This window comes from Castanea sativa, chromosome 5 (assembly GCF_040712315.1).
Source record: "Castanea sativa cultivar Marrone di Chiusa Pesio chromosome 5, ASM4071231v1".
Taxonomy (NCBI): Eukaryota; Viridiplantae; Streptophyta; class Magnoliopsida; order Fagales; family Fagaceae; genus Castanea; species Castanea sativa.
In genome coordinates, this window is record NC_134017.1 from 72,188,829 (window position 1) to 72,202,248 (window position 13,420).

At 31.6% G+C, this 13,420-nt stretch overlaps 1 protein-coding gene across 1 annotated transcript; it reads right to left on the bottom strand.

Annotated features, from left to right (window-relative positions):
* Positions 1-11,801: 11,801 nt before the first annotated feature.
* Positions 11,802-12,314, bottom strand: LOC142635737 (sister chromatid cohesion protein PDS5 homolog C-like). Its single transcript, XM_075809845.1, has 2 exons — positions 12,163-12,314; positions 11,802-12,051 (listed from the first exon to the last, which is right to left on the bottom strand). Exons 1-2 carry the CDS (start codon positions 12,312-12,314, stop codon positions 11,802-11,804), a joined length of 402 nt encoding a protein of 133 aa, XP_075665960.1.
* Positions 12,315-13,420: the final 1,106 nt, after the last annotated feature.

A 13,420-nucleotide genomic window follows, 5' to 3' on the forward strand; every position in this document is an offset into this window, starting at 1 on the left:
TTAAAATCTTGTCTATCCCCCAATCAAGTAAACACATCTCAACTGCCTTCCCAAGTGTTTCACCCTTGTGATTTTCCACTAAACAAAAACTAAGAATTTTCTTGTGTATTTTCCAATCACTATCTATAAAATGGGCAGTGAGACACATGTAGTTCAAATTTTGAACGGATGTCCATGTATCTGTGGTAAGGCAAACCCGCTGCTCTTTTAGGGCTTCTTTCAACTTTTGTTTCTCATCTAAAAACACCCTAAAGCAAGTTTTGGCAATTGTTGTGCGGCTAGGGATTGGATTGAACCTAGGTTGGGTTTTATACATAAACCTCTTAAAACCATAACCCTCCACAAACCTAAAAGATAGCTCATCTAGAATAATCATCTCTGCCAATGCTATCATACATTCCTCAAAATTAAACACCCAAGGCACTAGTTTACCACTACTTTCTCCTTCTTCTTTAGGTTTGAGTGCTAAGGTTGATTGGTTTTTTTTTTTTCTTTTCTTCCCTATAAGGATATTTCAAACATAGTGATTGTATGTGAGTTCTCATGGTTGTAGTGCCATTTTGCTTAGTGTCACAAGCATAGGTTGTGCCACAGTAGTTACAAGTTGCCCTAGGTCTTCCCCCCCCCCCCTTTCAATAACAGTGAAATGACCCCAAACAAAAGATCTTTTTTTACCAGTATTACCCGCATTTGGTGAGAGTGGGGGTTTGCATTTGTCTTCATGCACATTAGTTGTGCCTTGACCCACTTTAAGGTCTTGACCCTCTGGGATTTCCGTTGTCTCATTCATCTTCAATAAAAAATAAAACACAATAAGCCAGCAACTATAAAAAGTAAAAAATAAAAAATAAAAAATAAAAATTTAACGCCAATAACAATAAAACAATAACACAATAAAAGTCAGCAACCAAAAAAGAAGAAGGAAAAGGACTCTAGTATACAGCAACAAGCCGACAATAAACACTTCAATGAGATAATAATAAACACATCAACGTCAAGGCAATAATAAACAAATACCCCAACATCACAGTCAACTATTAACAAATACACCAACATCACAGTTAAGCACATAGGGTAATTGATTTTCAAATCTGTAACATTAATTAGAAAATAACAACTTAACATCACAGTCACGGATTCACTGCATGTCAACAACAATAAAAAAAAACATATCAACAATAAATAAATAAATAAGCAGCTAACTTTATAAAAAAAAAAAAAAAAAAAAAGGCAATCAGCTAACTTTAATAATAATAAAAAACCAACAAGCACAAGCAGCCAAGCACATGGGTTATCGATTTTTTCAAAACCCCAACTTTAAAGCCCAACTTTATTCGCATATAAAGCTTAAAAAAATAAACATCTTGATTACCAAATAGAGATTCAGACATTCAGTATTTTAAAAATCCTAACTTTATTGATTAAGTATTAAAAAAAATACAAAATACAAAACAGAGAAGGGGTTATTGAGCTTTTCAACGAGCACATGACACAAAGGCAATCAACTGAGCTAACTTTAACACATGGGTTATCGATTCTTTCAAAACCCTAACTTTAGTTGCATATAAAACATTAATACTTGAAAAAATAAACGTCATGATATTATGTTGTTACTACAAAACAGAATCACTATTTTCAAAAACCAAAACACAAAACAGAGAGAGGGTCAAAGGGTAAAGAGATTTTCAAAATGGAGACTCACCGTGAGATGAGAAGTCGATGATTAAGCCGGTGTGGGGAGGGCTGAACGTGAGAGAGAGTGAGGGCTAAACGTGGAGGGCTGGAGGTTGTCAGTTTCGAAGAGTGAAGGCTGAATGGAAGCTCACCGTGGGTGAAAAGGGAGGGATGAACGTGAGAGAGAGTGAGGGCTGAACGTGGAGGGTTGAAGGCTGTATGTTTCGAAGAGTGAAGGCTAAACGGAGGCTCACCGTGGGCGTGGAGACTGTCGAAGTGTCTATTTTAGAGATGGAGAGTGGCGGCTAAAGAGAAGAGAGAGTGGAAAGTGTGAGACTGATTGAAAAATGTGGGGTATGTAGGGTAGGGTTTCCAACTTTAGATTTTATAGTGTAATTAGTTTTAGTTTAATTAGCTTAATTAGAATCATTAGATATTTACTTAATTATAGGTAATTAATCTAATGGGTTTTATTTTAATTATAGGCCGGATCACTTATCAAACAAAAAAAAAAACAAGGCCGGATCAGTCAAGGCCCAATCTTGAATCACTTGAAATTTTGAATCACCATTGGCCCAATTGTGAATAAAATTGGGCCAAAGCATGTCACTTATTAAATATATATTATATTATATATTTAATATATTAATATATAATAATATTTCAGTTCGGTTCGGTCAGTTCGGTGTATAAAAAATTGACACCGACAACCGAACCGAAATATTCGGTTTTTTATAATATAAAACCAAAACCAAAACTGAACCGAACCGAACTGAAAATTTTGCCTCGGTTCGGTCGGTTTGAATCGGTTTTTTCGATTCCACTATTTTTTGCACACCCCTACTTTCAATGATTTTTAATAATACTTTGACATTTAGTTACCGTTGAAAAAAAGTGGTACACCTTTATCAATGGTTACCAAACATCAAAGTATCTTTTCAACGGTTACATAGGCTTAAAAAAATATTATCAACATACTTTTTAGTGATAGTTTTAAATGGTCATTTTCACCGTTAAGAATACTTTTTTAGACCATTTTTAGTACTTTTTTCGAATGTTTCAATTATTGAAAATGGCGAAACTTTCTATAGTGAAACCGTGTAATCTATATTACATGCAAGTTTCAGAGTCAAAATGATGATAGTGACAATCCCCTTATTACATTTAGAAAACTGTCAATACTTAAGCTAATATTTAAATCCTTAAGACACGGAAGATTATGCCTTCAAAAAAAAAACCTACACATTCAATATGGGTGTGCCTAATTTTTATTTTTATTTTTGTAAATAGCTGGATAAATGTTGCTTTAGAATTTTATTTTTACACATAATTTTAAAAATGTAGCTCATAGCCAAAAATATCATCAAAATAAATATAAACATGATAATAAAATATGTTATGTTATTTGAATCTACAAACATATGTTATTCTTTATAGGATAAAAGTGTTTTTTTTTTTCAAATATATCATTTTATGAATTATTTCACTAAAAGGACTCTTTCGAAAATTATTTAGTTAGATAACCTTATTTGAAACTCAAATTTGTGACAGGAATTTGACGCGTACGTTTTACTGTGAAGCATTTTGAGCATGTTTTTAGAAATTTTTTTTTTTCTCTCTCTCTTTTATTGGGTGGGGATATACATTTTAGTGGAGGTATTTGCATTTTCACGTGGTAATTAGCCATTGCACATGAGAAAATCAAGGCTTGACTAACAACTTATTATTGACTCGATGACCGAAAGACATCCAGGCTAGCTGGGGCACACTTCTTTCAACCTTTCGTGCACTGCCAAACTCCTTTTGGAAATTTATAAGAAGTTTCCTTCACTGTCACAATCCAAATCTAATTGCTCTTTCGTAAAATGTTGACTTACAAGAGAACAAGCCAGTCTTTTTTTTTTCTTTTTCTTTTTTTTTCTCTCCTTTTTTTTTTTTTTTTTTTTTTTTTTGGCTGAGAAGAACAAGCCAGTCTATTAAAAAAGTCGAAAACTTTTCTCATTGGTTGGATAACGATTAACACATCATCAAATGATTTCTAAGAAATAATTTAATAACCAATAAAATATCAAGATTAAGCAAATTTACTCTTTTTTAAATTTAGAAATATTTTGCTTTTACTTCCCATTTAAAAATTTGGATTGAAACTCCAAAATTATGTAATGTTTTGAAAGAATTCCCTTCCATTCATACTTGATGCTAAATATCGATTTAGTGTCACCTAAACTCAAAACATCATAATTTTTCGACTTAAAACTACATTGTCATAATTCTATTTAAGTCAGGTCACATATTTTTTAATTATTAATTAATATGATTATTGTTTTTAAATTCTTTAATTCCTCTTCCTATATATTTTTCCCTTTAGTTCTCTCTCTCTCTCTCTCTCATTGATCTATTTTCTCTTTGCCACCACAACTCTTTTACAATCTTGGCAAGGCCATCAAGTGCCACGTACTTGTAACACAATATATATATAAATTACTTTTTATCATTCATTATCAAGTTAGTGTACCTTATCAGTTTTAGTTTTCTTTGGTAGGTAAGCTATTTAGGCAGGTGGCCGATAGAGTGTTGGAATGAGTGTCTAAACAGTTTGGTAGCTTAGTTTTTACATATATTTTCACATTTTAAACAACATTACACACATTTTTTTACCCACATGTATATCAAAAACACCCAAACAACATTATTCAAACTCCTCTACCAAACAGGCCTAAAGATTTTAAACTTGCAGAAGTAGCAATTGCTCAAAACTCTAACGGCTTCATAGTTTTGTACATATCCTTTTAAGCGCAGACATATATACTTTTGGATCTTTTGGTAATTGAATATATGTTTGCCAATTGGTCAACTGAAAGTAATTTAGAAATCTAGCGATTTCACTTGCAAAGTAAGCACACTAAAAGGTGCTATATACAGGTGTTCCTGTTTAACATCATACATGTTCACTTAGAGAGTTGGTTAAAGTTGTCATTTCCTAAAAGGTTTTTTTTTATTATTATTTTTTTAATCTTCTATTTTGTCACCCTATCCCTTCTAATCAAAGTTTTCAAATTTCAATTCAGGGGCATCTTGAGACATGAATTGAGCTTCAAGAAGTTGCTTCTATGATGAAATTCAATCTGAACTTTATCAAAGCCTAAATAGCACATTGGCTGATATTTCATTTGCTAAAATATTAACGTTTAGTTTTTAAATATATTTATGCAAATAATTCATAGAAAAATTTCATTAACATATATATATATATATATATATATATATATATATATATATATATATTGATTTGATTAGTATTAAATAATTTTGTCTAATTAATATTTATATGTTAAAGGTCATGCATTAAATACCAACTAAACTAATGTTAATTTCATATAGTGAATTGAATATCATATTTGAACTATAAATATTAATAAAAAGAAAGAAAAATATATAGCAATTAAAAAATACTTTATTTTGGATATATGATGATGCATAGTTAAGTAAAGTTGTAATCCAATTTTTATTTTTATATCTTGTTTTCAAGAGAGAAAAATAGATATTATTTGATGTATAGCTTTGTAGGATATCAGTTTACAAAAATTAAAGTCTCAAACTATTAGAAGAGATTAACCTATGATTGATGATTTAACACATTTGCAACATCTTTTTTATATATTTTAGGGTTTTAATTGGGTTAAGGTTTTTTTAGTCTTGTACTTTGAGTTTTAATAAAAATGAAAAAGAAAAATACGCTAATTAAAAACACTATTAAATATTAAAAATATAATGTGACATTGACTCTTATTGATGAATTTCATCAATTTAACTAATGAATGTTTATATCACTTTTTTGTGATTAAATATTATGACAATTTGTAAGTCAATAGTAAAATTTGTAATATTTTTAACATTTTTAATAATATATATATATATATATATATGTATATATATATACACACACACAACTTTTAAAAATATAAATATAATTTTATAAAAATTTAGGGCTTTAACAATGGGAAGTGGAGTCTCTTCCTAATGAAAAATTGTCTTTCGGTGTGGCCTTGGGCCGGCACTGGTTTTAGGTATACGCGGCCTTCAATAATTGTACTTGGTTCAAAATCTAAAATCACTGAGAAAGCCAACCCAAAATATTAATCAATGATCAATCAGACTGACATCGCATGTAAAGTCCATCACGAGGCAGTTTAATCGTGAAACAAATTATATGTGATGAGGTTATAAACTTACATGATTTCAATGTGAAAACAACAACAGAAGACTGCTATTTTCTTCGTTTTTTCCACGTTGGTATTCGTCAACTGTGCTCTCATCGTGCGAATCTAGTCGACAGTGGTAATAATGGATGACTAGCTCGTTTCACATGTGCGTGCCAGGGTGGGACACAGTGGTTGTTAGGAGTACTCATACTTCACAGGAATTGACAAGAGTGGAGGGCCATGGCTGTTCGAGGTCAAGTTCAATTTTATTTAAACGGTGGTACACTGACAATGAGGCACGGCCTAATGAAATATTTGAATTATATAAACCTACAAGAAAAAAAAAAAAAAAAAAAAAAAAAATATATATATATATATATATATATATCAAGAACCCCGTCAATTTATACCTTAAAAAGTACATTAATTATTTATTTTAAAAAATTATTAGAAACTGAAAACGGTAAAAAAAATGTTGGTCACTTTTTCCTTTTTTCATAAAATATTTATTAAAGTAGTTTATTGATGAATGCAGTAGGAATATAGGTTAGTAAAACCCATATATCAAAGCGAAAGACAATTGAAATACACATATATATAAAAACTCATATATCAAAACATTTCCTCAAAAAGTAGGAATGTCTAGTCTTATACGACTCGGAATATGGAATATCAGAATATGTGGCTACCTTAAAATTCTTTATGTACTTTGTGTGTTTATAATTTTGTGTCCGCGTGATAAACGGTACGTCGTAGTCGTAGTCGTAGATGATATTTTCACTTGCCTAATTCTATTCCTATAGTGGCTGGAGGTTTGATTTATATTTGTTGTTCGTCTTTAATTTGGAGTGTCATTATTCTTCATCATGTATAATACAATCTCCTAATTAATGAAGATAACTATTCTTCATGTTGAAAAACTAACTGAGATACATGTATGTAGGGACGGAGCCAGAACATAGAGTTAGGGGACGGCTTTGTTGCTGGTAGTGTGCGGCAATTTCGGCCTCCGACTTTTTTGCTGCTAAGCCGCTTAGCTGCTTATTGTTTGTTTTGGGTAAAATTAGTTGACTAGGTTTAATTTTTTTAAGTTTTACTATTGGTAATTTTGTTGTTGGACTAATATTTTTGGGCTTGTATATTCATTTTAGACTTGGTCTTTAAAATTAATAAGGAAAATGCTAGAGTTACAAATATTTTTACAATTTGCTTATGCGATGAGTAGTTATTGGTACATAAAAAAAAAAAAAAAAATGTAGATGGTGGAACCAAATGTGAATCAATAAGAATTTGCTACCTTAACAGTTTATAAAAATGTTGTAGAAATTTTTTTGATTTTAACAATACTTTTAAAAGAATCAATGATATTATTAAGGAGGTTGTTAAGGACATATCTTATGTAATTGGCTAATCCTTTGACAAAATACACTTTACTTGTAATTGGGTAGATCTAGGATGAGTTTAGTACTTCAAGAAACAAGAGTTCAAGTCAAGTATTAAAGACATGAAGATTGGACCAAGAAATAAGTGAAGAAAAGTTGTTCATTAAAGGTTGACAGATGCCTTGACAGAAACAGTATCTATCAAGATTTAAGAACAAAACTTGACAGAAGCTCAATAGAAGCTGAATCTATCGAGATCTACGAAATCAAAATTTTCAAATCTGATTTTTGGTCCTAGCTGACATGTATGTGTAGGGTTTCTTTTTTCACAACCCTAGACATATATAAGGCTTATATTAATGGTTGTTATACATAGAGAACATATGCAGAAAATGACCTAGTGTCTTATTCTCTCTGCAAGAAGTTACTGCGTCTTTTACGCCTTAGGATTTTGTAATCAAGTGCTGCTTGATCTTCATTGTTGATGAAGTGAAAAATTTTGTAGCCAACAACATCTTTTTCAAGTTGCTGGAGTTACTCACGTACTAAAATCCGTACAAAATGGTGGCGTTCATATATTGAAAAGTTTAGAGGTTCTAAAGCGGTAGAATATTTCTGTTGTAAGTTCATCTACGAGGATTGTAGAGTCTAGGGACAAAGGTTTTGTATTAGATTCGAAACTTCTCTAACTATAGTGAATTATTTTTTAGGAAGGTTTCCCCCCAGGTTTTTTACTGTGAAACTAGTTTGTTTCATTAATTTCCTAGCTCATCATATCTTGTCTTTTTTACTATTCTGCTGTGCATTATATTGACATGATATTGATGTTTATTTGTTTTAACAAGTTTTATTCATAATAAATCTAATTAACAATTTAGGTTTAAAACTTGTTAATTTTATTAATTGGGGTTTAAATTTCCTAATAGAGGCAAAAATGTAATTTTATAAAATAAAATTGTTAAAATTAGTACCCATATATATAATAATATACTCCCTCCATCCCAAATTGTTTGGCTTGTATTCCATTTTGGGATGTTCTAAAATTATGTCTTGTTTGAAAAGTCAAACACCATTAATTTACTAACACCCCCATTATGCCCTTAATTTATTTGTGGTAGCATTTTTCAAATTAAAAACCTAAATTTTGAAATCCATTATACATGCCATCTTTATTCAAATTTAAAATAAAAAAAAAAAAAAACCTTCAACAAAGAAAAACAAATTTGTTTAAGGGTAATTTAGGAAATTTTTAACTTTTTTCAAAAAGATAAGGTAGTTAATGATGTTTCCCTAAATAATTGAGTTTTTCTAATTAGGCCAAAAAATTTAGGATGGAGGGAGTATTGAAAAAGAAAATGGGGGGTGGGGCCATTGCCCCCCCCCCCCCCCCAAGTCCAACCATGGCTCCGTCCATGTATGTTTGCATTTGCCGAATTCAATGCTTGCTACAGTGGTCGATGTGAATGGATTAAGTTTTGTTATGTAGGTCGACTTTGGAATACTATTTTTATTTTTTTATTTTGGTGAAAACCCCAATAAATTAGCCAAAAAAGAAGAAGAAGCAAAACCTACAGAAGACAGAGGAATATGCCTCTCATAATACATACTCAAATTGTCATAAAACAAAAGCATACATATGCACACAAGTGAATTATCAAAAGACACAATGTCATGATCAAGAGCTAGAGATGTTCTGGCCAAAGTATTGTTACACTTGTTTGCTTCACAGAAGCAGTGACTTATCCTTATTTAAGAAATCTAGCTGATGAGGGTCCCGCAATCTAATATAAGAGAAGCATGATGTAATTTACAGTTCTACCCCTTAGTAATCCAACCATACACAACTTTAGCATCTAATTCAATTTCCACAGTTACAATGTCCAAATTTAAACATATTAATAACCCTTCTCCAAACACCCACGATTAATCCATTATGTGGCAACTAAAGAGACATTTCATGTGTAGTTTTAGTAACAAGATTTTTTTAATGAGTCAATAACTTATTAATCGCCATATAATGGGTTGAAAAAGATAGATTCAAACATGTTTGGTACCAAACTTTATCCAATATTTAACAAATATAAAAGCACGTTTTATAATAAAAAATAGAATTGCAAAAAATAAAGTTATATCTCTATTATTATTAGATCAATATTTTTAAGAGTATCACTGGACTAATTCAAATACTTGGGGGGTCAACTCTTATTTTTGTAAATTGAATTTTGAAAACATTAAAATAATTATAATTATATATATATATATATTTTTTTTTTTTAATTTTCGGGAATTGACAAGGTATGTCTCCATAACAAGTAGGTCATATTTGTTTTAGTCTTTCACCACATAATAAAAAGTAGCTAGCAGAGTCAGCAGACTGTTTGAGAGTTCCTTTGTGTGGAGAAACTATTTTGTTTAGACAATGTAATATAGTCTCCTCTCATGAAAACGTTGATCCCATTCCCACCTTGATATTTCTCTGTTTTTCTAAACTAGAATTGAGTATGGTTCATTAATATAGTCTCCTCTTTGTCATGTCATTAATCTTCTGAAAATCAATTATGTAAAATCAATAAAGTCACTATCTTTAAGAATAATGAGTCATTACAAAAGGGCTTTAACTCTCTCCACCCAATCCGCTTCTTCTTCTTTGCTACTCTCTGTCTCTCTCATATGATCTCTCCAGACCTCTCTGAAATCACCTCTTTCTCCTGCACAATGCCACACAATTTATTGGAGCTACATGATAAATCTAGCTTGTTTAATTAATTCAGAATTATAATATAGTTTTAGATATCAATCTAAAATCAATAAAGGTCAAAAATAGATAAATACATTAAAGAAAGAGAGTAAGAAATGGAATTAAAGGGATTAATGGATTTCAAAGGCTCTCCCTTTCTTTCATTCTTTAATTCTACTATTTTGTCTCACCCAGGGGCGTAGCCATATATTTTTATTTGAGGGCTAATTTATGATACTAATTTATTAGCTTATACAAACTTCCATAAACATACACAAGCACAGATATCTATACACACGTATAACTTATTGTCCTCTATAGTGAAACCTTAAAGTTTTCATTTTTAGTATAAGTTACCAAATTATCAACCAAAGTGAGTAAAAAATTTTCAATTGAACTAATGAAGTTTTCAAAGACATGAATGATTCAAAATGTTAACATACACAAGAATACATTTTATAATAAAAAATGTATTTGTAATAAAAAAAAAAAAAAAAAAAACTCTATAACACCAGACCAATTGGCTAATTTTCTTAAGAGCATCATTGGACTAACTCAAATATTTGGGGGAGCCAAATCCCATTTTTGTAGGCTAATAATTAAAATGTTATATATATATATATATATATATATATATATATATATATATATATATATATATATATATATAATATTTTTTAAATTTTTTGGAGGGCCATGGCTCCCCATTCATACGTGTAGCTCTGCCCCTAGTCTCTCCCTTATGTTCTAGAAGAAATACAACTGGATGATGAATGATGACTATTCCAATTCCACCTACCCTTCTCAATCCAACCTCCAATATCTGAAATAAAAGTTAACACAATTTGGCTAACCTTGAGCCCTTTTTAATCCTAGTGTGTGTGTGTGTGTGTATAAAACGTAGCTGATGCAGGAACACCAGAAAAAAACTGAAACTATAATAAAATAAAGGGATATAACCTAGGAATCAACACTTAGGCCTGGTTTTGGGTTAGCACCAAGTGGGAAAACTACTAGAAGTCAGTACCTAAGGTAGACCTGGAGTCAGCACCAAACCAAATAAAGACCAAACGGTCATATTTTCATTCATCAAAAAATCAAGTACCTCTTCAAGGAGTACAATAGGTTGCTTATAAAGGATTACTAAACCCTAGTTCTAATTGGCTAGGAAACCCTAATTGTCTTATTACAAAAATAACCTTACTTCCAAATTAAAATATTAATAGCCTAATAAATTACTAGGACCTAAAACATAAAAAATACAATTGACTTGCAAACATAAATAATATTAAATATAAATCATCTTGTGTCTCCCGCATCATTCTCCTTTGGTTGGAGAAAACTCGACCTCGAGTTTTAAAGTATTGAAGGATTAGGATGCTAACAAGTAACACTTGCTTCAAGTCTAGAATCACCTTAGGGAGCACAAGGAAAATAAAAATCTTGAATTCCACCACAGCATTTGGAATAACAAAATCAATGTTTGGAATCAGTATAATCTCTTCTTGAACCTTATGAACCATAGGAAGCATTGTGGTTTTAACCTCTTCGACTTCACCAAGATGTAGATCTTCAAGGACTGTGGAGGATTGATCAGAAGCATGTTCAACAACTTCAACTTTCACATCATATGCACCCTCAAGCTTGCTGGGTAGTTTTGGAGTGGGTGCCATCATCTTTTCTAGCGGGCATTAATCCTAGTGATTATTTGCTCCCCTAATGTCCACGAAATAGGTGAAACATTCTGATTTGCCTTTCTTACTGAGAAGATCCAAGGAAATGTCTTCACTTTCATCTATGACCATTTCATACAGCAAGTGGATAGTTGGACCTAATTATCTTTAAGAAAATTTGAAACATCTCAACAACCAATGCATCACACTCAAGATCCAACATCACCAAGCATAACTTGACCTTTGCAATGGTATCAAGAATTGAAACTACCTTCTTATAAGAGCGAGTTGACACATGAGACATATTTTCAAATGCTACCAAAATCAATTGAAATATTTCTTTCATTTGCTCATCCTTATATGGGGCATCTGGTGTTGTTATCCTTGTAATCTCAATAATGCAAGATAAAACTGAAACCTTCACATCCGTTTCAACATGTCGCAAAAGTGTATTAGTGATTAGTGCCTTCACTGAGGGTAAAAGTGCATCTCACATTGATTTGGATGGTTTTTGCTCCACATATCCTAACAAATTTTCAACTTTATCAAGAAAAGTGAGGAGATCATCAATGGAGGAAGGAGGGTTAAGGAGTGCATTCCCAGCCTCCTTAATCTCCTTCTTAAATTCTCTATCAAAGACAGTCATTTTCAGCTCAGACTTGAAGTCACAAAACACTGATATGAAAAATTTCTGCGAAGTTGAAAAACACTTTATGTGCACGGGTTGGCTTCTGGGTTTAATGGGTTAATATGACTGCCTATATGTTTCTTTTTTAAATTGAGCCAGGGTGGGTTTTGCAGTGGATGGGTATAGAACTGGACTATTTGGTTAATAATTGGTTTTGATGTTTTTTTTTTTTTTTTTTTTTTGGGCTATTGGTGGGCACTCACTTAAAGGCTTGGGTTTAAAAATGACTTGGGTTGGTTGGGTTTAATTGGACTGGGTCAAGTTGTTTTTAGTGAGAAAACATTGTGGGGTTGTAAATTAAAAAAAATGATTAGGAAGACTTTGAACAGAAAATAAGTTTAATTAAATAAAAGGCTAGTTATTGTTACCTTTGAGATGGAATCACTAGTCTATGGAGGGATCGCAGAGGCATTGGGCTAGGCAATTGAGGGTCATGGTGGCCCAATATTAAGAAGAGGATGGTGGTGGGGCTCATTGTGGTGCGATCTGACAAACGTGGAGTGAGCGTTGGCTTTCCAATGGATGGTGGTGTGCAAAGAAACTTCTTGAAAGAACCTGACCAAGTCTGGCCGTGGAGTTTGTTGGCTAACCTTCTGGTGGCAGAAAAAAATACGGTGAATGGAGGTTTTTTTTTTTTTTTGGGGTGATATGTTCTTGGTTTTGGATTGATTGCGACGGTCAAGATGACCACACTAAATTCTAACTTTCACTTTTTATCTATCTTTTTATTTTTATTTTTATTTTTATGGACGAACAAGTATGAAATTATTTAATGGATGTGTAGGAGATAAGAAAGAAGAAATAATCTTTCATATTTTGACTTTTTGAGGGCGTTTGGATTCAACTGAAAAGGGCTGCGTTTTGCGTTTCAGCGTTTTTTTTTTTTTTTTCCAGCTACAGTTGTTGACCCAGTCTTCTGTGAACAGTGCATCCGTGCACTGTTCACGGATCTACAAATTTTACTTTTCAGCAACTTTTTCATTAAAAATGGGTACTGCGGTACTATTTACACATTTTAAAATTATTTTATTACAGTGTTTTCAGTTTTCAATTTTCAATTTTCA